Here is a 25,512-nt window from a genome sequence, read left to right on the forward strand (position 1 = left end):
TCCATTTACAGTACATCCAATTTAATTTGCTAGAGTGTACATGACAGCTGCACCATTAGGAAGCCCAAGGACAGTAACTTAACAATTATTTTTTTAATTGTGCTATATCACTGACTGCTTTTCTATTGAAAGCCAAAGTATGTCAGATCCACAGGCAGAACAGCAAACAGCTGTCAGCTGTGGCTACCTGGACTTCCTCTAACACTTACTAGTCCTTCACAACAGACATGGCACCTCTTAGTGCCTGTGTCTGCTGCTTTAGTGGAACATCATTTGTGTAGTTCAAGACAAGCAAAAGTCCTGAAGTAGTATGGCAGGTAACAGTTTTTGATGCAAACAGCAGTGATACCCACTGAGAGATCATCCAAAGAAGTCCAGCAAAGACCAGAGATAACAGGGCAGAATAAAACTTCAAATATATTTTAACTCAAGTAGACAAGCTCTTCCCAGTCCCTCAGTTAGGAGAGGTCCCGTGTTCTGGAACGCCTGCCCTCTGGCTGGAATGACTTGGTGAGAAGTACAGCAGGTTCTCACATCTTTCATGCAGACTGCACCTTTGCCTGATGGGGCACATCTGTCTTCAGGTGTGGGCTCTAGTAACTCCTACCTTTCACATGAAGGCAACAATGGATGTAGAAATTTCACTGGAAAGAAACAAGTGGTTGCAAGCCCCATCTGCAATGTCACATTCAGTGCACAGGTTAGAGGTAGCAGCATTGTTCATGGTGTTACAGAGGACAGATTGAGTGGGGAGACACGACGTGTGGGAGTGTTGTTGGCAGACAGTGATGCTGGGAGGAAAAAGGGAGCAGCAATATCTGTGGATGAAGTTTCTCCTTGGTTGCGAAGCTGTAAGATCTGCCGCAGCAAGGCCTTTCCTTCTTCTCTAGTCTGAAAAAAACAATTTGTAAAATAAAAATAAAAATAAAAATAATAATAAAAAAAGAGTAATACATACAACTATGGATGACTGGTTTCTGGTCAAATTCAGTATTTAAGCACTGTAAATTATAGTAGTTTGTCATTCTGCAAGCCTACAACCTATAAAAACCATCCTCATTACTTCTTATTTCTGGTATTTAAAAGTGTTAAGGTATGTCACTTTTTTTAAAAGTCTTTCTTCATTTTCTCACCTGATTTGCATATTACTTAGCTATTCCAGACAGTGTTACCATCAGCCAATGAAGCTGTCTAAATATTCTAGTAAATGTAGACTGGAAAATTTTTAAACAAGCTGAATTGGGCTTCTGCAGAGTTCCAGACAGCTGTTAAGGACAGACCAATCATCTGCACTAGGTGCCTACCACTAGGCTGCAGTTAAAAACTGAAGATTGCCTACTCACAGATACAGAACGTCTCAATAAAGTGTCACATACAAAACACAAGTATGACTGCACTGTCTATCCACAGAAGATGAGAAAAAACGTTATGTGCCATCTCAACTTAGTGTGTGGGAGTCTGTGACCATTTAACCACCTCCTCACCACCAAGATCTTCAGCAGTCTTAAGACTGCCATGTGGAGCCTCATATCCTTTTATGCAGCAAACACCAATGCTACATGATTCAACTTTACTACCCACATCATAATCAGTTTTTAATCAATCCTAAGCAGCATTAGTGGTCAGGTATTCAACACCACCACTCACGATGTGACCTGTGGGGCAGACAGCCCTTATTTCTTCAATAAAGGATTCCTTCTGCTCCTAGTGGAGTCAAGGTTAAGGTTACAGATCCCGTAAGAAAGACACACCAAAGACTGTAACACTACTCACATCATTGAATGCACAGCATTTCTGAGCACACGCTGAGGCTTCATCCCAGAGCTTACACTTGAAGTAGTATTGGGCCAGGTAACGGAAGGCAGTGCTGACCTCCAGGTGCTCCACCATCTCCTACAGTGAGTGGGGTAAAAACCATCATCTTTGAGTGCCTTCCAAAGTAGTTCTACACCATGTTTACTTCTTTTATTGCCAAGATATCATCTTACCCCACAGGAATAGATATCCTGAATGTACTTGATATAGCACTGAGCTGCTTGTTCAGATTCATTCAGCTGTTCGTGCAGCCTAGAAAAGGAGAAAAACGAGCCACTGGGGCATGACTGTTCACTGAAAGACCATCCTCATCTATGAGAAAGTCCCTGCTCACTCTGACCTGGACTAAAGTCAGGTCTTCTCCTTCAGGCTTTGCAGGACATGCACCATGCACTGCTCCTCACAGAAGGAGATGATCCAGGTTGAGAGTTGAGAACATTTATATTACCAGAAGGGAGTCAGATACTAACTGCTAGAGGCAGTGACAATCAGAGCAGGGACCTTTGCTTACTCTGCCAATTTTTAAAGCTTTTAACAAGACCTTTGCAATCTTATTTACTGGCTATTTTCTACTGTGCTCCTTCTTTCCCTGCTACATCCCAGAAGTCTTTGTACAGCAACTTCACCTTTCGCTTGTCTGTTTCCCTACCCTTCACTCTACTTTATATTACTTTAACCCCACTAAAAATCAGTGCTGATTTCAGTGTTCACATTTGTTTCACATTAGACCCCTTCCCAATGTCACAACATATACTGGGGAAGAAAAAAAAAAATACAATTTTTTACATCATCTACTACTGAAGCTTGCTTTAAGTTTCAATACAACAGTTTCTAGCACTGCCTGCTCAGAATTCAAAGGTCCCTTGCAACCCACTTTATGCTACCATTCCTTCTAGTTATCCAAGAAAAAGATAAAGCTAAAGCTGGACACCTGAATTTGCAGTCACTACAGACCAAAAGATACCAGCTGTTACACAGCTCCAAAGGTAATACTACCTAAGGACACTTCCCCTTCTTTCAGCATTTCATCATTAGGTGTCAAATGCTAGTTGCATTTAACACAGTAGAGACAGTTCAGTTATAATCCATACTCACTTGGCTAGTTTCACCAGTGCCATTTTCTCCACATCTCCCACAGCATAGGCTCTCCAATAGCACTGTCAAGGAAGGGGAAAGTCAGTCAAGCACACACAAAAATTACTCCAGTTCATGACCCAGGCAAGCAAGTTAGAAACAGAAAACAACACTCTTCCAGCAAGGGGGCATGCATCATGTCTAGACAACCCCATTTACCATCCGCTCAAGTTATATTGCAGCACAACTCCCTCAACTCTAACTGCCACAGAAATGGTTTCAAAAATCTCCTGACAACACAGTATACACTTTTCCTGCAGCACCAGCTACACAGTTTTGCTGTGACTCCACCTGGTGTCCTGGGAGACACTCATGTTTAGTCCACACATCAGCTCTAACTTACCTTTTTAGCTTCCACCAACTGATTGAGTTTCTCATAGCATTCTCCTAGAGCAACCAGCATACGAGAATCATTTGGTCTGCAAGAAAAGCAATTCCTAAATGTAGCTCAACAGACAGCAAGCTGATCTCAGGGAGCAGAGGGGTGATGGGAAAAAAAGTAAAATCTACACCTGGCAGCATCCATCACCCTTATATAAAACATCATTATGCTCCTGATCAAGAGTTCTCAGCATTTAATTGACAAAAGATTTGGTAACAGTTAACTAACATAACTGAAAGAATTTGAAATAGCGAGACTGCATAAACCACACAGCACTGATACTTCCCTCCTCAACTTAATTCCTGAATGAAGATTCCTTAGTTAGCAGCAAGCACATCAGAGTGAACACCAATAAACACGGCACTGTTCTCAACTCTACCTGAGTTGGTGCGCCCGTCGGTAGTAATAGAGACAATAAAATGGCATTTTCAGGATTTCATAGGTTTGCCCCAAGCCATACCACGCTCTGTAGTCCCTTTTATTCACCTCTATTGCGTGTCTGCCAAAGAACAGGAGATGAACTAATCATAAAGCAGTCAGGATCAACACCAAGAAGCAAAAGACTAACAAAAAATAGAAGACAGTACGTCAGTCTTTACGTCTGCAGTCTTTTGTGCAGTTCATGAGTGATACCTATAAGCCTGGATAGCTGCAGATGTGTTCTTCATTTCCATATACTCATGTCCCATGAGTGTCCAGGCTCCCAGATACCGAGGGTTCAGTTTCAAGGCCCTCTGGAAATAGAGTGCTGCTTTCTCATGCTGGGAACGCAAGCTATAATAATTCCCTAAAGCAAAAGTAACAATTAAATAAAAATAATTAAAAAAACCCCAAACAAAACAACAAATCCACCCCTCTGGCCTTAAAACTTAAGTCATAATCTAACAAATAATTCCCTGGTTCTGACAAACAATTAGTTCCACTGATATTTCAAGACTATAAATAAGGGAATTATCATGGGCCTTCGTAATGATTTCTTCAGCTCCTTTCTGCACTGGCAGTTTTACAGCAGCTCTTGCAGAAATGAGGGAAAAGGGTACCTTGTAATTTGGTCTGCTTTTTAGGCTGCCTAGAACTACATTCAGCAATGGTTTTGATAGCCTCACAGGACAATCTTTTTCACAACTGTCCCTAATATTTCCTCCTACAGCCTTGCAGTTTAATGAGAACACAACAAATTTGCTCTCACCAATTACACAGCAGGTCTCAACACGATACTTGTCTATCTCACACAGGTTGTGAGCCAGGTAGCTCAATTCAGGCTTCATGCTCTAGTGAAACAAAATAAAGTGATGAGAGAAGAAGCATGCTAGTTTCAAAGAAAACCCAAGCATTTACTGCATCTATTTCATGGCCTTGGGAAGAAGGCAAAGGCTGAAAGCCTATATTGAGAGAAGCTTGACAACACCAACTGCTTTATCAGTGTGTAACATACCCCTGGTAAATACCACCATTTGGACAGGCAAGAGAAATACCACTTACCCTTACATACAGCAAGTTGGAGAAAGTGTCCATGTTCTCTATCCTGTAAGGATCTTGTTTCCTTAGCTCATTAAAGATGGATAAAGCTTTGTCAATATCTGCAGAAACAACAGCAGATGATAGAACAAGAACTAAAAATGCCAATTTTGCATTACAAGGCTCATTCCTAGTTAGTTGTCACTGACCTCGGATATTGTGGTAGGCAACTGCAATCTGAGAGATGATGTACGTGCTTTTGGAAAATCCTGCATCAATGAGACTCTGATACTTCTGCAGAGCCTCCTCTATCAGCTGCAGCTCTGTATAAATGTGTGCAAGAAAGAATTCTTTCATCCATGTATCTGGCAAGGACAGGAACTTCAGCTAGCAAGAATCAAAGAGGAGGAAGAGATGACAATCAGTAGTATTCTAACAGACACCTGTGGCAAAGAATCCATTATCTTCCCTCCCATGATCTAGCAGAAGGTCTGGAGGTAGGAGGCTTTCCTGCCATCACTTCCTTAAATTTTAACACCAGCTACACCAGCTACCAGTATCAGGACCAAGAATCAGTATCAGGTTCTTTCAAAGGAGAGACTAAATAATGTCTATAAATTGAGAATATTGGAAGAAGGAGCATTAAGACACCCAATCTAAAAAGCAGAACAACATGGATCACATAATTCCATTTAGTCACTCCCAACCTATTCTCATGGCTGCATAAAGGAAAATAATGTATTTTGGTTTTATATCCAAGTTCAATTACTTGATACAGTTCATCTCATATGTGCACCTTTGCATTTGACAAATCAAACACCTACAGCAGTGTTCTAATTTTAAAAGCAGTGCTTCTATATATCCTATCAGGCAACCAAAATTTCTCAGTAATTGTGGAACTACAACAGAACACATGAATTAGCCAGCCACTCCTTGAACCATTTTGTGGGTGACTGATAAGAAACCAGCCCTGCCTGTATAAACATTCTCAAACTACAGCCTGGCAAGCAACTGAAGAAAAAGAGGCTTTGACAACATATCTTAAAGTCTTGGATTGCCTTGCCTGATAGAGTGGCACAGAATAAAGCAGTGGGTAACACCAGTATTGTGGCAACTGAACCACTGGTTACTGAATCAGGTTAAACTGTAATTTGTGACCACATCCTGGTCATCTCCCAAGTTTTACCATCTCTTTATCTGTAATCAAGTTGCAAAGTTCCAGCCAGGCTCCCCAGTGCAAAGGTAAGACATGGGCAGCTTCAACAAACACATCTATTGCTTCTTTCACCAGGTCCAGCTTCCGCAGCACCACTCCATACCTGTAAAGAAAAGTTACCAAGTTAGTCAGAATCTTAATACTCTGCACATCCACACACAGACATGTGAACATACAAGACACTTACAGATAAAGGCCAAACCCATCCAGCTCCCGTGCCTTGTGTTTCTTGCTGAGCTCAACTCTCAATTCTCGTAGAGCTTCATTTTTCACCTGTCCTTTTTCCAGAGGTCCTGAAGGAAAAGGTCAAACAGCTCATTTCCAGTCAAGATTCTTATAACAGCAACTGTGAAGTCTAGGGTACATTCAGAATCATCACTGACATGACCTGAAGGCTTTCCAGGCTGTGATTATTTTCCTCTTTTTACAAAAAAATCAGTTAGTGTGATCACCTCCTTTAACAGAAGAACCAATTGATGGCAATCCGTAACCTGCATTAATGCAATGAACTGAGACAGAACGAAGGAAATCATGTTACAGCACACTGTTGTCCAGCAAGCAAGGAAAGAGCCATAAAGAGGCATTACTGTAAGCTTAATTATATTGTCTTGTGTTCCTTGACACCAGAGACTCACCCAAACTATCCACTGTCTCATCATCTTTCTTCTTTTCCCCTGACTGCGGAGAAAAGGAAAACTAAGGTTATATTGCAGTATGAAACTCCTCTAACACTAGGATAAGGATGCAAATTGAGTTCTCACAAATGTCCCAGTTCTAACACCCCTATCTCCCTTTCCCCAAAACATACAATTCAGACTTCTGGGTGGTCATTTGGAGAAGAACAGGAAAAAAATAAGGTATGCCCAGGATGAGAAGAACTTCTCCTTCCATCTTACCAGGTATCTGGAGTACATATACAAGAAGTAAGCTTTCTGACTCTTGCAGCCTCGCAGGAAATAGGCAGCCCTGTCATATTCCTTCAGATCAAAGTAAGACTTGGCTAATGTGTAGGCATCCAGATCACGAGCATCCTCCTGCAGGGACACAGAAGGGTTTTCAGACCTCAGGAGCTCCAACACGCTTTAGGAAAATCACCTAGCTACACACACACCAAGGAGGCTGTTCTGAAGCTAAAAACATGGCTTAGTCACCTTCAGAGATGGTTTGAGTACCACTGGAAAAGTCATCCACTCCCTCATGTGATGGGATTCCCAGTTCTCAAATAATGAGTAGACTAATTAGAAACACTTAACCCAGATTCCAGAAAACACACTGCAGCATGCTGACAGAAGGCAGGAACTGTGCTCAGTGAGTGTGAATGCCCATAAGTAAGAAACCTACTGAGGAATTCCACGTCACACATTAATAACCCACTAACTTAAAGGCATTTTATTGGCAACTGTGCCTTGAAATGCATTCAGAATGTGTTACACTGCTGTCAGATAACACCCAGAAGCCCTCCCATGGACCTGCAGAGGTGGAGATGGAGATACAGCTTCTTCCTCGTGTCCTGGAGCACACAAGTTTAATGGCACAACGTAATTTGCATACTCTAAATTGTGGTCTTGGGGAAGACGAGCGAAAAGTAAAATTAAGTAGCACGACTTCCAGGTTTGGTTACACAGCAGCCGCAGGGCAGCACGGCAGCTCAACGATCAGCACGGAGGGGAAGGACCCTGCACACAGCTTTCGGGAAAACAAACCATCCGCGACGGGACCAAACCATCCCGCGGGCCCGCAGCACTCCCAGCTCCCGCCACCGCCGTACCGGGAGCGGCAGCAGCGGCCTCACCTCCCTCCCCACCCGGCACCGGGACCCGAGCGGGCCGCGCTCTTTCGGCCCCCGGCCCGTACCTCTGTCAGCGCGGGAGGCGGCGGCAGCTCGCTCAGCGGCAGGGGGTCCAAGGCGAAGGCGAGCTCGGAGGCCCTGCGGGAGCGAGAGGCAGACCCGGCGGTCGGTCAGTCGGTCGGTCGGTCAGCCCGGGCCGCTCGGACACTCCCGGTTCCGCCGCTCTCTCTCTCCCCCCTCCCTCCCTCTCTCCCCCTCCTCCCCGCCGCGCTCACCACTTCCCGCTGTGCTGCAGCCCGCGCTCCCGGCTCCGCTCCGCCACACTCAGCAGCTGCTTCTTGATCTCCCGCAGATCCGAGAAGTCGCCGCTCCCCAGCCCCGCCGCCGCTCCCGCCGCCGCCATCCCGCCCGCGCCCAGCCAATCGCAGCCACGCACACTGAGTGCCTGCCACTCCCTAGATGGAGCCTCCTCATTGGGCGGCCGCCGGATGGGGACCGGCGCAGAACCAATCAGAGGAGGCGCGCTGAAGCCTTGACGCCTGATTGGTCAGTTGTCCCGTGACGCGTTTTCACCGCGCGGTGCTGGAGGTGGCACCGGTATCGGTACCGGGGGTGGCTTGGCTCCGCCCGGCCCGGCCCGGCCCGCTCCTGTTCCGGTCCTGTTCTGTGTTGTCCTGCCGTCCCTGCGGCCTGGCCCGCGTTTCGGGTCCGTGTGCGGTTCCAGGGGCTGCGGCCTGAGGGGGGGAGCGGCTCCCGGGGCTCCTCCGAGCCCATGTTCCCCGGGTGCCCTGTCTGGGAAGCGCCTGCTCTGGGAGCAAGGATAACCGCAGCGCGAGGCTGAACGGAAGCGATTTGAGTGTTCCTTGCGGGTGCCATGCTCCCATCTCCCTCTCCTCCCCTCCCCTTTTCCTCAGCATTGCCGCTTTTTTTTTTCCTCCCTCCCTTGCGCGGTTTGCGCCTGCGCCCTGCGTGCTGCCTGAGCAGCACCGTGCGGGCTCTGTGCCCGCCCACTGGAGCCAGATGTCAACACTGAGGTGCAAAAGCTGATTTTTTTTTATTTTATTTTATTTTATTTTATTTTAATTTTTTTTTTTTTTTTTTTTTTATGCTACAAAGTGAGAAGAAACAAGAACTACAGAAATACAGGGGAAAGGCCTTTCAGAGAAGTCAGAGAAAGTCAGTGCTGTCAGGGGACTGTTTCGAGAGCCTTCCCCCAGTTAGCAGCACCTGGAAATCTCATTCACGACTGACTTAGGCATTCTGCTGGTAGCAGAAATACTCGTTACGTCTGTCTGACACCTTCCATGTGTCCTAGGTTCTAGTCCTAGAGGTGATCTGTCTCCGGTTTTGTGCCACCTGGTGTTGCGTGCTGCTTCTTTGTCTGGAAGCCGACAGTATGCTTGAGGTGCTCCGTGAGGTTTCAGTTGCAAGTGTTCAGCAGAAGGTGGCGTTTGGGCTCTTTCATGAAGCAGCAAGAGGAGATGAAAGGGTACTTAAATATGCCTCAGACACAGTAATTCAATTTCTCAAGACTTGCTTCATAATGAGAACTCGTAATTCCTCCTGTCATTCCATTGTGTAATGGATGAGTCTTTTAAGTGACACCCGGAGCTGGCTTTTAGAGCAGGGGACTAATTAAATCCTCTGCGCATGAAAACTAATAATGTCTTGGGGAAGTACAGATTAACTTAGCTGCACTAATTGGGTGCTGTTGGAAGAACAGGGGGTTGTTGGCCATGTCATTGCACAGCCACCTGGAGGAACCTGGCTCTGGCCCCTCACACATGGTAACAAAAGCAGTGAAGCTCAGTGTGAGTGTTTGCAGGAGAATTATGTCCATCCCACAGATGGGTTGTGTCAATACAGGTGTTTTAAAAGGATTTTTTTATTTTTTCAGAGTTATCATCTTCAACTGTACAGCTCAATGAAATCCTGCCTAAGTGTCTTACCAACTCAAGTGTCTTGCCAATAGAGGGAATTTTTGTCTGTGGAGAGAGAAAATCCAGACTTCTGCAGTACCTGCATTCAACTTCTTCATTATGATGCTATCAAACTGTGCTTTTTACCTTGTTTAAAATCAGCTGTGATTGCACATTCTTTTATAATTTTACACTGATAAATTTGGTGTGGTAAGAACTTATTTTCTACTGTTGGTTTTGTTATCTATTTAGCACAGTTAATGCAACTCTTTCTTTTTCTTGTACAGCCTGCCAGGACATCATTGAGGTTAGAGATTGGAAACCACGTGACTCAAAGATGTGAAGGAAACCATTTATGGTTGATTTACATCAAGAATGAAGAATAAATTCTCATAATCTGTGGATACTCTCAGAACACAAGAGATTTCCTGTCAAAAGTGGACAAGTTTACCCAGAAATTTTTATCAGCTCTGACACAGTTGTTGAGTTCCTGAGCATAGTATTTTATTTGTTTTAAGGGGGCTCTTTTCAAACTTCTAATCCCATGGAGACAAGCTTTTCTTTCCCATTTCTGTATGATATGGCCTTGGTGAAATAGAAGTTTTTGGCTTTTCTGACAGGAACTCCTTCTGCTGCCCTGGTTATTGCAGCAGCAGAAGTGACAGTCTGACTCCAGTCCCAGTAGTTGTGGAGGTGATTACTGGCAGAGTCATTAAGTTGTTTCAGGTACTGTAAATCTCTGAAGCCCAAGACAGGTCTCTGAGTGGACAAAGAGGGTGCACTGCATAAACATGGAAAAAATGCAGACCCACCAGAGGAGGAAGAATTGTTTAGTATAAACTGGAGGTCTGACAAACAATATGAAATTAAGAATGTTATGAAAAAAAGCAGAACAAAGCTTCCTAGTGAGGTGCAGTAGTGTGGACAGTGATCTTGTAGGGACAAAAATAGATACTTTGTGCTTTGGGACACTTAAAATGCACTGAAAAATGGGATGTTAGGGTTAGTCTTTGAGCAGAGTGGAAGGGAAGGCTTTTAATATGATTTTCCCATCTTCAGTTTCTGATTTCTCCACCCCCATTATTTCTTCATGTGTATACCAATTATTAATCTTGTAATCCATATGTACTGTATAACAGTATATGTATTTTGCATAACAGAAACAAGGAGCCATTTATTAATTATGGTGAGTTGAGTGCAAGATATCTCACGTGGCAGAGTTGCATTATAGTCCACAGTCACAGTGCTGACCAGTACAATCTGAAATGTTTGATGGCCAGAGAGTGTGTTAACATGAGTAATGGAGCACAGAATGTCATCTTTTCCCCTGGCTGTTTGATGCAGTGATACCTACCCCGTGCCCTTAGGCAACAAGCAGTGATAGGTACACTGCAGGAAAAGTTTGTAACTGCCCTGATTGAAAACAGGCATGGCTGAGACAGTAAGGTTTTACTACAACAGCTCTTTACTCTTTTTTAATCAGGATTTAAGTGACAGATGCAGTGCAGATAGTCCTGGAAAGCACGTAGTCTTTCTCTAAAAAAATTATAGCCCCCATAGCAAGGCAGCAAGCTTTCAAACTCACCTTGGCACCTGTGTTGTGTGATGTGGATTACCTTTGTGTCCAGGGGAAGTTGGGGCTGTGGTAGCCAATGGGTTTGATGGGGCTGTGGCAGAATCTCCTCTGCTCCTTGAGACATTCCCACTGGGGGAAGGCTAAGCAGATGGATTTCATACTGCACCAGATGAGTTGTGGGTTTATTCTTTTTTGCTTGTCTGCTCTGCAAGAGCTGAAAACCATCTTGTGACCCAGAAGCTGATGTGAGAGTTAGAACTGTTGAATTCCTTGTGCACAGTGTGTCCAGAATTGAAATGGGGAACATTTCAAAGCTGAATAATGTGTTAAGGTGTGATTTGGAAATCTTCTTTGACTTTCATCCCTAACAACAATTTCATCAGTATCTGAAGGAACTTCTCTGATTCACAGCAGATAGCTGTCCTTTCCACACTTTATTGCCTGAATTCCAGTAAATCAGCCTATGACTCAAGTAATTATGACATAAGACTAAGCTTTTGTGTGTTGTCAGTAATGTCTTTTTTCCTCTTTTGCTCAGGTCTGAAATGCTTTCTTGGGAGATTAATTGAGATGAAGTGACATAAAATGCCTCTGAGGACCCTGGTGTCATGCAGCAAAAGTGCTTACTGTGCCTGAATCACTTCTTCATATTGGAGAAATCCATTGACTCACGCCATATATTTTCTGATTTGAAGATATTTTATTTAATTGCAGCTTCTGATGAGTGTGAGTATCAGTTATGCATGCATAACTATCCCAGGAGCTCTGAGGAAACCAGCATGAACTATTTGCTTAGCACATTACCCACTAAGACCCCTGGATATCACAGTGAAACTGTAAAGAACTTGCAGGTTCTTAAGGACTCTGGTATTCAAGAGCCTTCAGATTGCTGCTAAACTGCAGTTCCTGACTTAATGGAGAATGGACCAAGACAGTTGTTTTAGCCCATCTTCAAAAAATGATGGTTAGGCTGAACTGTAAGAACTCAATTAGACTTACTGGGGTACATTTGATGTGCTGCTGTGCATCCTCAAGGTCACTGAGGAGAAGAAGACCACAACTCAGTGTGTTGTCTCCAGCCTCTTCTTGCAAGTGAGCAGCAGGAAATCTGTGACTATTGAGAGCAGCCCACTCAGCACTGAGGCACTGCAGCACTGGCACTGCCCCCTGACAGGAGGCTGTGCTGTATGCTAAAAGATTGGTCCTACACCTGCCATCCTTCTTTTGATGCTATTGATTGTACACTTAGATGGCAGTGAAAGAACTAATTGGGCTGAAGGTCCACTGTTTTTTTTCATGAGGCTGCTGGAGTCAAAGAGTGAAGAAAGTGAAGACAGCACTGCCTCCTTCATTATTGGTGAAAGTTTATGCTGGAAGTAGAAGCTATTGATACACGATTTTTTCTCCCCTTACCCTAAGAACTGAACGTGGAAGTAAAACAGTGGTCAAAGCTGCTGGTAGGTTCCTTATGCATCACAGCCTAGTGTAGATTTCCAATGTTAGAAAACTTCTAAGTGTTCTTTCTGCAAATCTTCATCTGTACTTGGTCTGTCCAGGTGCTTTTTCCCCTTTTCTCACTATACTTGCTTTGCATTTGAGAAGAGGATTTTTATGGTGATCAGCAATCCATTACTATGTTTTAAGGCAGCAGCATTTTATACAAATTGGAGCAGTAGTTGCAACCTTACAAAATAACTAAATGGTCAGTCCCCATAGCACCTCCTGATCATAAGAGAGATTGTGGTTGCTCGGTGCATCACAAAATCAGCATGCTCAGTAGCATTTCCATTTTGAATCCGAGAGGGTATATTTAATGGGAAGGATGCCATCATCAGGTTGATCTTTTTAAATTAAACACAGTATTTCTCTAATGTTCTTTTGAACCTTAATGTTAGAACAGCATTAAGAATGTGTCTTAACAGGTTAGGTTATACTGTAGTGATGAAAAAATGAATTTTAATTAACTTTGCAGTATCGTTTTGCTGTCCTCTCAGATCTGATGAGGTCCTCTGGAACTTAGTGGTTTCCAAGCCTTGCTCAAGTGAAAGGTTTCTGAGGACATTGTGAATATCCAAGTAAACAGCAAGGCTGCATTACAGGGCTTTTATTACCTGTGCTAATTAGATTAAAATTCCGATGCTGTTAACAGAGCTGTAACAATTCAAATGGAAGATAAAGTAGTGTACATGTAGACTTCTGCCATGTGGATGAATTGCTGCAGAAATGGTTTCTGCTGTCACTGGATCTGATACAAAGGCAAAATTTATTTCCTTGATGTAACTGTGTATCATATTAGACATCCTGAGGAAAATGAAGTTAAATATTACTAAACTATGTTCTGCACATAATTTACTTTATTTTCTTTTATTGAGAGTGATGCTGTTCTGAAACAGGTTTTAGTACATCTAAATTGTCTGGTGCTAGCTGTATTATGATGGATTAAAAAGTCCAAGAGACCCAGTAGTGACTTCTGTGATATAGCTGGTTTCCAGTTGATTTTCCACAGATCAGCAGACACTGGGATATTAAGGACCTGCAGTTTAACTGGTGGTTTAACTCCCACACTGATGTGTTGAGTGTTAGCTCAAGCTGCTGAAGTACTTAAGAATTTCTGTAACCAATGCTTTTAAACTGTTTCTGAGAGAGTTTTGTGAATTTTCTCTAGATGCTCAGTTTGTTAAATTGTTTCAAACATACATACAGCATATGTCTCTTCTCCTCCCTTTTAGGAGCAAGAACTGTAAAAACCTCATAAACCCCACTAGATTTGTGTAATGGCAATGCAATATTAGGGAATTCATAGGGATGTATTTAATGAAAGGAGATTACTGTGTTTTTCTTACCACCATGAAAAGCTCACATGGCTCCCTATCATCATGGAGTCCATATTAAAATGCAACATTATGAAAATTTCTGGTGACTGTCTTGGTTCAGGAAAGGAAAATACCACTATATAGATTTGCTGCCAGTGGTAGGTGATTTAGTGCTTATCCTCATTCTGTTTTATTTGGTGCTGACATGATCTGGAAGAACTTTTATGGTACTTGGTGCCTTCTCTTCCCAGGCTGCGAAGTCGCATTTGGTCAGATTACTCTTAATGATTAAGTTAGTAGTGATTTAAAATATTACTGCATCTCCTCTGAAAGCTATCCCTTCATCTACTGAAGGATGATCTATTGAATCATAGAATTGTTTTGGTTGAAAACTATCCAGTCCAACCCTTCCCTCAGCACTGCCCAGGCCACCCCCATCCCATGTCCCTCATCCCCACATCTCCAGGGCTCTGAAACCCCTCCAGGGATGATGGGGACTCCAGCCCTGCCCTGGGCAGCCTGGGCCAGGCCCTGACAACCCTTTCCAGGGAGACATTGTTCCCCAGGTCCAAACTAAACCTCCCCTGGCACAACTTGAGGTTGTTCCTCTTGTCCCATCACTTGTTCCTTGGGAGCAGAGCCCGACCCCCCCTGGCTCCTCAACCTCAGAGCTCCCACCAGAGCTCCCTTAGCCCCTCCTGGGCAGACTTCTGCTCCAGAACCCTCTCATTGTGCTCCAGACCTTTCCCCAGCTCCCTTGCCCTTCCCTGGTCATGCTCCAGCCCCTCATACACTCTTTTTCTGTCTGTTCTAGGTCAAAGTAAAACAGTTTAGCTTCAGTCACCATGATGATTCTTTGGACTACCAAGGTGTAGCCATCTGAAGGACTCTTGTGTTTTAAAAATGCACAGACTTCTTTGAAGACATCTTCCCATACTGCTAGTGTGCTGTCAGGGCAGATGAATAAGAAGATTCTCTATTCAAAGGCAAAGAGAAGGCTTTTCATGCTCCCTGAACCAATGCTTTCTGCCTAATTGAAAACTGAAACTAAATCAAGTGCATGTATCCCTGCTTAGTAAATTAAATTTTTTTCTGGTACTTTCACATCAAGGAATGCTGGTGTCCTGTTCTCCTTCAGCCTCTTGGCCACTCTAAATAAGTGAGCTGAAAGAGGTCTGTTGGTACCTAACTTGTATAATTAATTCAGTTCTGCAGACATACCAAATTAATAACTAGCAAAAAAGTACCCAAATAGGACTGCTTCTGAGAGCTGGAGTTTTCTGTGAGTGGCAGGTACTTGAAGCAGGGACGACTGGACTGAATCCAGTCAGTCTATAAATGGAGAAGTCAGCACTGGTAGCATGTCACAAGAGTGTAAGCACAAGATTTATTCAAGGAACATTTAATTAAACTGGAAGGTAATGGAAGATACAGTGTGTAGCTCTTCCATTACAGAAAGTACTGCATTGCTTAGATGATTTATTATTACTGGGGAGAAATAATGGTTTCATGTTTTTCCAGGACACAGTACGAAAGTGCTATACAACGTGTGAAAGCTACGCAGATCACATTGACATAATCTTCAGAACTTTCATTATGCTGCATTGGTTTTTGGAATGTGTATTCCAAAACAACAAATTCTCGTGTCCTGTGTGAAGAGTTCAGGGCACTGTTATTTAAAAAGCACATTTGAAAAATACTGCAGAAGTCAGTAGTAGAGTCATAGGTTTTAATCCGATTCCCTGTGTCACTGTTTTTTGAAACTAATAGACTGTTCGTGATAGGCATGGCACATCTTAATATACTCTGTTGTGTCATAATATGTTGCCTGTTAAAATAGTTTATGGTTCCATAGAACCAGATGTAATTTTGGTTTGGGTTTTTTTTGAGGTAGAGAACTTGGGTGAATGTGCTGTCAGATGGAGATTTACAGTGCTGCATATTTATGTTGTTGGACAATTATGTGCTTTGTATTATGTAGAAACTGCCTAAGGGGAAGCTGATCTTTGTAATGCATTTTTCAGGGGAGTAATTTTTAAAAACAGTAGTAGCTGGAGGTTAATTGAGCAGTATCTTCAAGTTTACACAGCAACAAGGTGCCTTAGGTTGTACACTTCAGTGTAATGTGAACATGTTCTTTGTTTCTTTTGGTAGTGTTCTCTTACAGATCTACTTGTTTCCTATTTTGTTAGATAAATTATTTCAGAGGAAAGAATTAGTTTTGGTTTATAGCATCCACTCTGTTGAGCAGGAAATTTGTAATATAGCTGCTGTGTTCTACCTGTTGAATTTTACCAAAGGTGAATTCAATGCAGTAAGATATGGCTATTAAATATGACAGTAGAGCAGTTTTACTTAGGGAATACACAGAATCGAAAGCCTTTTAAATTTTTGTCATGAGAAGTGTGTGCTGCTACATATAATATAGCTGTGTCAAATTTCACACCAGCTACAGGATTTGGGTCAATTGAGTATTTTACACTTGCTGATTTCAATATTGATTTGTATTCTCTGCAGAGGTTATAAATTCAGGGTTAAAACTGTCAGTGACTGATGGGTTCTTGATTAATGAAGCCTAGGACTGAAATTGCAAAAAAAGGAGTGGACCTGCTGTTGGTGGTATGGAGATGGCCAAGTTTTACTGGATGGAACATCTGTATGTAAAGATCCTTTTCTGTCACTCTTAAGATAACTGTGAAAACAATACTATTAATACATGTTGGAAAGCCAATGAGGTTTTAATAGAAGTAAATGTGGCCTCTCCAGACTGTGGGCTGCCAGTCCCATTTGGTAAGGCTTTCTACGTTAATCTGACATCTTGTTTAGCACTGATAACACTAGAGAGTCCAATTAAAGTGTTTCAAGAAGACATCCCCATACAAGACTGCATCGATTGTCCGCTAATGTGTATTGAATTTTAGTTAAATACAGCCCCAGGTGCTGTGCTGGAAAGCAGGGGAGCTTGCTGTCCGAGCTCTTAATTCCTTTTATATCGATTTGGCTGCTAATGATATAACCTTCTACTCTAATTAACTGACATCTGCATTAGACTGAATAAGAGCCCTCTGCTTGAAGCTGTCCACTTGTTTGTGTTATGAAATGTGTCCTCCTTTTATGCTTGATTTTGTCCAGATTAGCTCAGTCTGTGCAAAATAGAGCATCTAAAGGACTGACTTTGCTTTTATATATCTTGTAAAGCAAGCTTTCCTTTATGCTGTGTACCTGCCTGCCTACATGTCCAGGGCTTCTGTTGCTGGTCAGCTGGTTCACTGGCTGGATGCTTTTCTAACTCCTCTCTGTGGATTGCTTGCTCCTTCAGCTGATTTGAGGCTGCTGGGAAAGGTGTACATTTAGATGAAGATGGGCTATGAATTCCTGAGGATACCCGAGTCATTTTGTATGTCTGGGGTCATGAAGCAACCATCCCATGTAAACTACTAAACCAAACTTAAAATATTGCTACACTGGAAGGGGAAATCTTATGCAACCTGCCAGTTCTTAGGCTGGGAAATTTTAATTTCAGCATGTGAAAAGCAAAATGCATGATTTTAGTACAAAAGTGGTTTTACACTTTTAATGACTTAAAGCCACTAGTTTGGAAGTTCATCCCAAGCAGCTGTTTTATTTTGTTACGTGTGCTGTTGCCATGCACAGATTTACACCTTTGCTTTGGGAGATGCTTTGCTTCGCTGAAGTTACTAGAGCAAAAATGCAATCAGTACATGAAGTTCAGTATACCAATAGTGTAAAAAAAGGAGGAAAATTCAGGTTAAGTATGGGTGTAATGTATCAGTCTTACTACTGCATTCTCACTTTACACCAACTGAGGTTTACTGGATGTAACATCTCATACCAACTTCAATGCTGTAAGGTTTTTTTGTCGTATAGAAAAATCTCAACAGAAACTGAGTTGCTTGTGCTTTGTGAATGTCTGAGGATCTGAAGGTCACCATCTTGTCTGAGAACTGGAATTCTTTAATTAGAAAACAGGTATTTTCCTTTCCAAGAGGAGGCTTTTTTTTTCCCCTTGAGGAATTAATGAAACAATGCTTCAGTGCTTTCCAAACAACTACACCATGAAATTTCTTGTTGTTATTCAGTGTGGAGGGTTCAAGTAGGACAGCTTTTAAATTATACTAATAACTACATACGTGCCTAAGTGTTTGTTGGTGAGGGAGAGCAGAAGTGAATTTCCTAGACTGCTGGTTCTACTTCACTAGCAAGTAGAGCTCAGGAAACTGTGCTTAACACTTGGCTTACACCTCTTTTCACTTTTAAGTTCTGTTGATACCTAGTTATGCTCTTGGGCATATATTGAGTAATTCTATTTGAAACAGTGCTACCAGTCCTGTTGTAATTCTTGATCCATCCTTTTTGATTTGCCAGAGACTTGCATGTGTAAGTACTTCTGTCACCTTCTGTTAACAGAAACTTTGTACATATTGTAGTAGCAACAATTATGTATTCTGCTAGGTCATGGCATTGCTTTTGCATTACCTGGCTTCTTCCCAGATGGTAGCTGTGAGCAGCAGAAGAATGAGGAAATAGCACAATCCAGAAAATGGAGGAATAGTAAACAATTCTTCAGCGTGGCAGAAGGCTCATGCGAGTGAGTCCCTGAAGGTATCTGGTGCGTTTATCAGCAATCATAAAATTAAAGATAATTGGCAGGGAGATGAGCAGCAGCCAAAATTAGGTACGGTGCCTAAGATCCGTGGTCATGGTGAAGAGAAAAGGCAAACTGGACATCAACATTAAATTGCAAATGAAACAGTCCAGAGAAGGTGTCCGTCTCTGTGCTCCTGGCTGATACTGAGCAGACCAGTGTCCTGAATCCTGAAGCCAGACTGCAGTAGTTGGCACTGAGCAATCAGGTGGAAAGGACAGGGGGTGTTAGACTAAATCTTGTGTGTTAAAAATTTTGCACAAGGCTGGATTGAAATTGAGAAAAAAGACAGGGAAATCTCTTAACTAATTTTGCTAGAATATGCTCTGATTTGGAGTTGATGGGAGTGGAATCTGGTGAGTTTGAGGCTGGAAGAATTAGCTGCTAGTCTCACATTTCTACAGAAAGACTGAACAATTCCATTTTATAGCCCTGAAAACATAATGGAGCCCTGGGGATTGCTGACACAACAAGCTTCTGAGAGCCACTAGCACTTAGCAAAATTGACTTCAGTTAATCGAAAGATTCTTTAGGGAGAGGGGAAAAAAAGCTGCTGGTTTGGAAAGCTGCAGAAGGAGTAACTGCAAGTGGTTGAAGAAATTTTAGTTCCTTGCAGTGGGGCTCAGTGACCTATGATGACAGTATCTGATGGGCAAACTTCAGTAGAAGAAAAAGTAAATCAAGCGTAGGCTGGGGGGGGAGGAAGTGAAAGAAAGGAGACTACAGTGGCACTTTGCTCACCCTTTAGTAAAACATTTCTTGAGCAAGTTGTTTATGAAACTGGATGCACATAAGAGTCTTCAGCAGTAATGGGTGCACAGAGAACAGAACTGTCCAGTGTGCATGATCTGGAATATTACTTAACATGCATTATAATTTAACATATTAAAGAAACATTTGCCTTTATTCCAATTTAGGAGCTGTTTTCCTGTAGTCCGAGGTAAAAGGAAGCCTAAATTATAACTGATACCCACACTTCTTGAAAGCCCTTGGCATTTTTTTGAAGAGCTCACAATGAAATCTCTGATGCAGGACAGTAAACTGGCCTGTAGATTCAAAGTCACCTTGGTTTTAATAGTGATCTTTTCATAGGGGAAAACACATTTTGTTATTTTTTCTTATAACTTTTGAGTGCCTGACGTTTTGATAGAAGTCTGTGGAGGAATCACCCTTTCTATAGTCTATTGGAATGGTCAGTGTTATAAGAACAAAGACAGAATAACTAAAATGGGAAAATAATGTGGGAAATAGTTTCTATTTGCTTTGTTTAGGGACTTAAGACTGCAAAGGACCTCCTGTGTCATCAGGATCAATCCCTTGTTACCACAGTCACAAATTCATACATATAATCTGTCACATAATACTTGTTCTTTTCTGAGAGAAAAAAAAGTTAGGAGAAGGAATGGACACAATATAGAACAATAAGCACCATTACAGGAAAACACCTTTGTTTTCCTTACCTGAGCAGTATACTGGAAGGAGGAAGGCAGGAGTACAAAAATCAAAATCATTAATTTAGCTTTGGATGTCAATGTGGAATCCTTCATGTCTGGCAGGAGAAAGAAAACTGAAGTCTCACGTAACTGTTGTATTTTTGCACTGTCTTCAAGGGGACGATACATGCAACAGAGTACATGTGTGTGTTGTATAATCAAAGTGGAATGAAAATTGTCAGGTACATAGTTCCAGTTGCTCTAACTGTTTAGTGCTTTTCTGTAATATGGCTCTCTATTTGGAACAGAGGTTTTTTAGATATATTTCAGTTGAAGACTATTTTACTAATTATTCTTCATTTACTCAGATAACCTGTAGAACATTTTTCTGTCTTTTTATTTACACACAGAGATAACTGTAATCTTCTCTCATGTTCTCAAGCTCACTAGCAATTCTTGCAAAGTGCCTGCATCTTTCAGCTCTCCAGGCATCTCATGATGTAAACTCTGTGGTTTGGGCCACACAATAAAACACAGGCAAAGATTATTTTCCCTCTCTCAGGATAAGCTATTTGAATATTGCTTAATAAATTTTGTCATCTGATGGGCGTGGGGGGAGAGCAGCTGTATCTCATGCCTTACAGGAAAACAGGTGGGACCAATAACAAAGATGAGCCAAAAATCACACAATTATTTTTTGCTAGCTTAATGTCAGTCTTGTTCTGCCCAAAGGTAAAGACATAGTTATCAGTGCCATTTATCAGGTATACCATTTTAGTATAAACTTGTTTAAAACAGGGTAGAGCCCCTTTTTCATCTTAATTAGACAGTAACCCATTGATTCCAAGTGGGCCTTCATTTTCTAATTATTTAGTACATAATATAATGTCATTAAACATCTTTGAGTGGACAAGATTGCTCTAAAAGCTTTAGCTCCAGAGCTCTAATATTAGGGTTTTGGCATTCATCCCTTTGTGTGAAAAGCAGTCAGTTTGTTTACCAGGAATTTAGATTCACATTACTGGGAGAATTAGCAGTGAGCTATTAGTCTGATTGAAGCACTTAACAATTGCTGATCATCTCCTCCTAGCCTGGGGATAATGGAGGTGATCAGCTGTAAATGGAAGGTATGTGGGGTTATTTTCATGAAGGCTCTTGGTGAAAGTGCTGCATCCCCTGACCTCTGGTAACCCTGGGGTTTGCAAGAAACCCAAACACCAAGTCACTTCCTGGAGGAGAGCTAATCACCTATAGGAAGAGCTTCCATTAGGGACTGAAACAAGCTCAGCCTCCACCGACCCTCCTTCATCTGGAAAACGGTTCAGCCACAAATTCCCCAAGGTAAGAGAGATCAGCCTCTACTGGTGTGTGCCAGTGTCTGTTTTGATGTAGAGCAGTGGCTGGTTTTGATTCCATGGCAGTGCTGAACAAACCCCTCCAGCCCAGCAGTGCTGGTTGCCTGCCTGCTTCTCCACTGCTGTCCCCAGAAGCTTTCGCTGGTCTATGGACACCTCAGAGATTACTGTGAAAGTTTTCAGTCTTGTTTGTGTGTAAAGTTTCCAGCTATTTTAGCAAATAGAGGGACTTGTGACTTTTGGGATGTATTGGAAAAGAGCCTTCCCTTCTTTATAGGTGCTGAACCTGTAGTGTTATCTTATTGACCCAAAATTACCTTTTATTGTCAGCAGATTCTGTGAGGCATGTCAGGGATCTCCATCCAGGAATAAGTTCAAAGTAAGTCCTAGCTTTTCCTTATTAATGTCCTTGGAAAATGCTACATTAAGCCATGTTAAGGGATCTAAAGCTATGTCAGAGTTCTTGAAGCTGTTTCTGAGGTACAGTACAGCGAGTAATGTCTGAAAAAGTTAAATTGCTTTGTAAGAGATTCTAACTGTTCTTTGAATTTCTTTCCTATAATGCTTCCAGCAGTAGGAGACACAGAGTGTAGCTTCTGTTAAATGTAACTGAAGGCAGGAGACTTCTAGAGTTGCAAGATAAATTTTATTACTGAGATTTGGCATTATTTTACACTTTAAAAAATAATCTACATTACAACAGTTAGAAGGGTCCCTCCTTGTATATGCTTGCTAAGAGCTCCATGTTAAGACTGTCAGGACAGAGAACTTTTATTAGATTATTGTTGTATTTAGACTGAAGGAAGTAACGTGATGTTGTATTCTAGTTTCTGGGGAATAGAAGCCGAGTGGTTTTTGTAAAATGCCCTGTAGTATGGTTAAGAACTGTTCTGAGCAGGCTAGGTGGCTGGGCTAGTCTTCAAGTATCAATGGTGCTAAAAGAACTGAAGACATACTGGTGTGACGTTTCTAGTAGTGGTTGTACTTGCATGCATGTATGCTGAGTATCTGCATGTGACATTTGGAGATCGGGTGTTACAAAAATCTAAGCAAAAATGGGTTTGTAGCATAACAGTGTGAGTACCTGTGAATGTGTTTTCAGAGGCCACCATGTGTATTGAAGCTGCATATGTACACGCGAAAGGGACATAGAACACTTGGAGAAAAACCCAAACTGACCTGTTTTTGCTTTAGTTTCAGTCTAGAGCAGTGTTTAGAATGTCAAGTGTTTTCCCATGTCATTCAGAACATGACAGGAGGCTGCAATTGCAATCATTAACCTTCAGAGTCGGGGTGAGGGCCTAAAGGTCTACAGTGTCCTCAACCGGACCAACAAAATGCTCAGTCTTTTTTCCATCTCAGCCTGTCTCAAAGCACTACAGTGCGGAAAGAGGGAGGATCTCAGTGCAGATGAGTGGAAGATGAATACAGCACACTCCGTGTGTGTGTGTTACAGGCAACTTAGTAATCTACTCCGTTACTTTTGCAGATATCCTCACTGATTTGTGGAGTGTTGGTAAGAACAACATTTTCTTCTTGCCTGTCATTCTCCACTGAATTTTGGAGATGATAGATACTATTACACTACAGTCAAGAGTCTTGACACATTTCTAGTCACAGCATATGGAGGATGGTCTACTGTAGGTATTAGAATACAGGTATGGTCTGTTTTCATTAAAGAATGAATGATTGCAAACATGTGGAAATAGTGCTGCCTCTTGATCCAAACAGCCTATTTCAATAGGTAATCAAAAATACCAGCACTGGTACTCCTCTTTGTCAAGAAAAAAAGATTATTTGTTCCTTCTGCATGGAAGTAAGATGTTGCTGTTCTGTGCAACAGAGGAGATGGTTCTGCTCCATACAGGGATTTCCTTGGCCTACCTGCCCAGGATGTAAAGAGAAGTCTGGAATTTGAAATGGAAATATTAGCACTGCAGAAGGACAATTAGTCTGATACACATCACAATGTCAGATTCTGTGATAAGACAGTGACTGGGAACCACAGCATATTACCTAGCTGATGCTGATGCTTCCCTGGAAACAGATAAAGTACAGGGTAGAAAGAAATACCTACCCATTCAGGATTGTAACAGTGTTTGGCTGTATATAATAATGCTCAGATCTTTTGTACCTTGTAGGATAAGCAGGGAACAGTCTAAGTGCACATGGAGAAGCTGCACTGAGCTGAATTTCTAGCTACCCTGAAAGCATAGGCAGGCTGATGAGGCAACTCATGCACACAATTGACTGTGGACTATTAACCTATGCTCAGAAATCAATATATACTTAATATACACTTAACACGACATTTTAACAGGCAAATGCAGTACAAAATAACCGCAGTTACACAGTGCACACATTTACACTCTAGGATAAACAGGTCATGAAATAGAGCTCATCAGAGGAGGAGAAGGTTGGGCAGGCAGTGCAAAGGGGACAATGATGACTTGAAAATGTGGAGAGGCACAGGGTACTTGCAGCTCCTGGAGATTTTTGCAACTGAATGTCCCAGGGGTTTTGTGCTGAATGCAGCTTCAGTGAGCTACATGTGTTCCCTAAGGATTCATAAGAAGGTTGGTCCCAAGGCCAGGCAAGGTCATCCTTTGCTAGACAGGACTAAACTTACTGGTGTTGAGCACAGAAATCCATCTTAACCCACAAACCCCATGTCTGTTACTAGCTGTGATAATGGGCAATAAAAGTGTATGTTACAAGGGGCAAAACAGAAAGAAGCTAGAATATGACCTGTAGTATAGTTCCTTGCATTTGAAAAGGGAACTGAAAGTAATCCAGAACTGGTGTTTATCAGGGACTTCATGCATACATTTATTGAGCTCTTCTTGCAACCCACCCATGAGCACAGACTTCTAATCTTTAGGATGGTGCACTGTGCCTTGACAGGCTTGAGGAATGGACCCATATCAACTCCATGAACTTCTAACAAGGCCAAGTGCAAGGTCCTGCACCTGGGCTGGGACAATCCCTGATATCGATACAGATTGGGGGATGAATGGATCGAGAGTGGCACTGAAGGAAAGGACCTGGGGATACTGGGGGATGAACAGTCAGATGTGAGCCACCCATGTGTACCTGCAGCCCAGAAAGCCATACTGTATACTGCATCCACCAAAAGAAGCATGGCCAGCAGGCTGAGAAGTAATTCTCCCCCTCTATCCTACTTGGGAATCCTGTGTCCAGCAGTAGGGTGCTCAATACAAGACAGAAATAGAGTGAGTCCAGATGAGGCCACAAAAATGATGTGATGAGAAGGCTGTAGCACCTCTCCTATGATGAAAGGCTGGGACAATTGGTGTGGTCTGGCCTGGAGAAGAGAAGGCTCCAGGGAGAACTTTCAGTATATAAGAGGGTATCATTATAAAGAGAGACTTTTCGACAGGGTCTGTAGTGACAGGACAAGAGAAAGTGGGTTTAAACTGGAAGAGAGTAGGTTTAGATTGGTCATAAGGAAGAAATTCTGTACAATGAGGGTGGTGAGACACTGGCACAGGTTTCCCAAAAAAGCTGTGGATGCCCCATCCCTGGATGCATTCAAAGTAAGATTGGATGAGGCTTGGAGCAACCTGATCTAGTGATAGCTGTCCTCGCCCAAAGCAGAAGGGTTGGACTAGATCATCTTTAAAGGTTCCTTCTTACCCAAACCATCCTATGACTGCATGCCTGAGGAACAGCTCCAGAAGCTTGGCTGGTAGGATAATCACTGTGTAAGGTCCCTCCCTGCAGTCTGAAAGCAAACCCTGCACAAATTATGACAGAACTTGGACCTTTACTTAGAATACTGTGGTGGTATATTAGCCTGACTGCTACTCAGAATGCTAACATGGCAGAAGCAATGGTGGGCACCATTTCTGCAGAGCTCAGTGGAGACTGATAGAGGGGCAGTGGGGTGCAAGTTGTGGGGAGTTTTTCAGTGATTGCTGTTCAGGGTTAAGGCT

At 42.5% G+C, this 25,512-nt stretch overlaps 1 protein-coding gene across 1 annotated transcript; it reads right to left on the bottom strand.

Annotated features, from left to right (window-relative positions):
- CDC23 (cell division cycle 23) lies at positions 1-8,202 on the bottom strand. Its single transcript, XM_030459319.1, has 16 exons — positions 8,070-8,202; positions 7,860-7,932; positions 6,902-7,039; positions 6,641-6,683; positions 6,193-6,298; positions 5,976-6,108; positions 4,999-5,176; positions 4,814-4,911; positions 4,521-4,602; positions 3,965-4,118; positions 3,711-3,830; positions 3,293-3,368; positions 2,911-2,972; positions 1,989-2,067; positions 1,774-1,893; positions 1-891 (listed from the first exon to the last, which is right to left on the bottom strand). Exons 1-16 carry the CDS (start codon positions 8,195-8,197, stop codon positions 721-723), a joined length of 1,761 nt encoding a protein of 586 aa, XP_030315179.1. The 5' UTR covers positions 8,198-8,202; the 3' UTR covers positions 1-720.
- Between the last annotated feature and the right edge of the window lie 17,310 nt (positions 8,203-25,512).

The sequence above is a fragment of the Calypte anna genome, chromosome 13, assembly GCF_003957555.1.
Source record: "Calypte anna isolate BGI_N300 chromosome 13, bCalAnn1_v1.p, whole genome shotgun sequence".
Taxonomy (NCBI): Eukaryota; Metazoa; Chordata; class Aves; order Apodiformes; family Trochilidae; genus Calypte; species Calypte anna.

What these genes read in the sequence shown, in the direction of transcription:
- CDC23 (XM_030459319.1), bottom strand. Translation starts at nt 8,197, where the DNA reads ATGGCGGCGGCGGGAGCGGCGGCGGGGCTGGGGAGCGGCGACTTCTCG. An exon ending in CTGCAGCACAGCGGGAAGTG is followed by an intron (nt 7,933 to 8,069) that starts GTGAGCGCGGCG and finishes TCGCTCCCGCAG; the next exon opens with GGCCTCCGAGCTCGCCTTCG. An exon ending in ATATGTACTCCAGATACCTG is followed by an intron (nt 6,684 to 6,901) that starts GTAAGATGGAAG and finishes TTTTCTCCGCAG; the next exon opens with TCAGGGGAAAAGAAGAAAGA.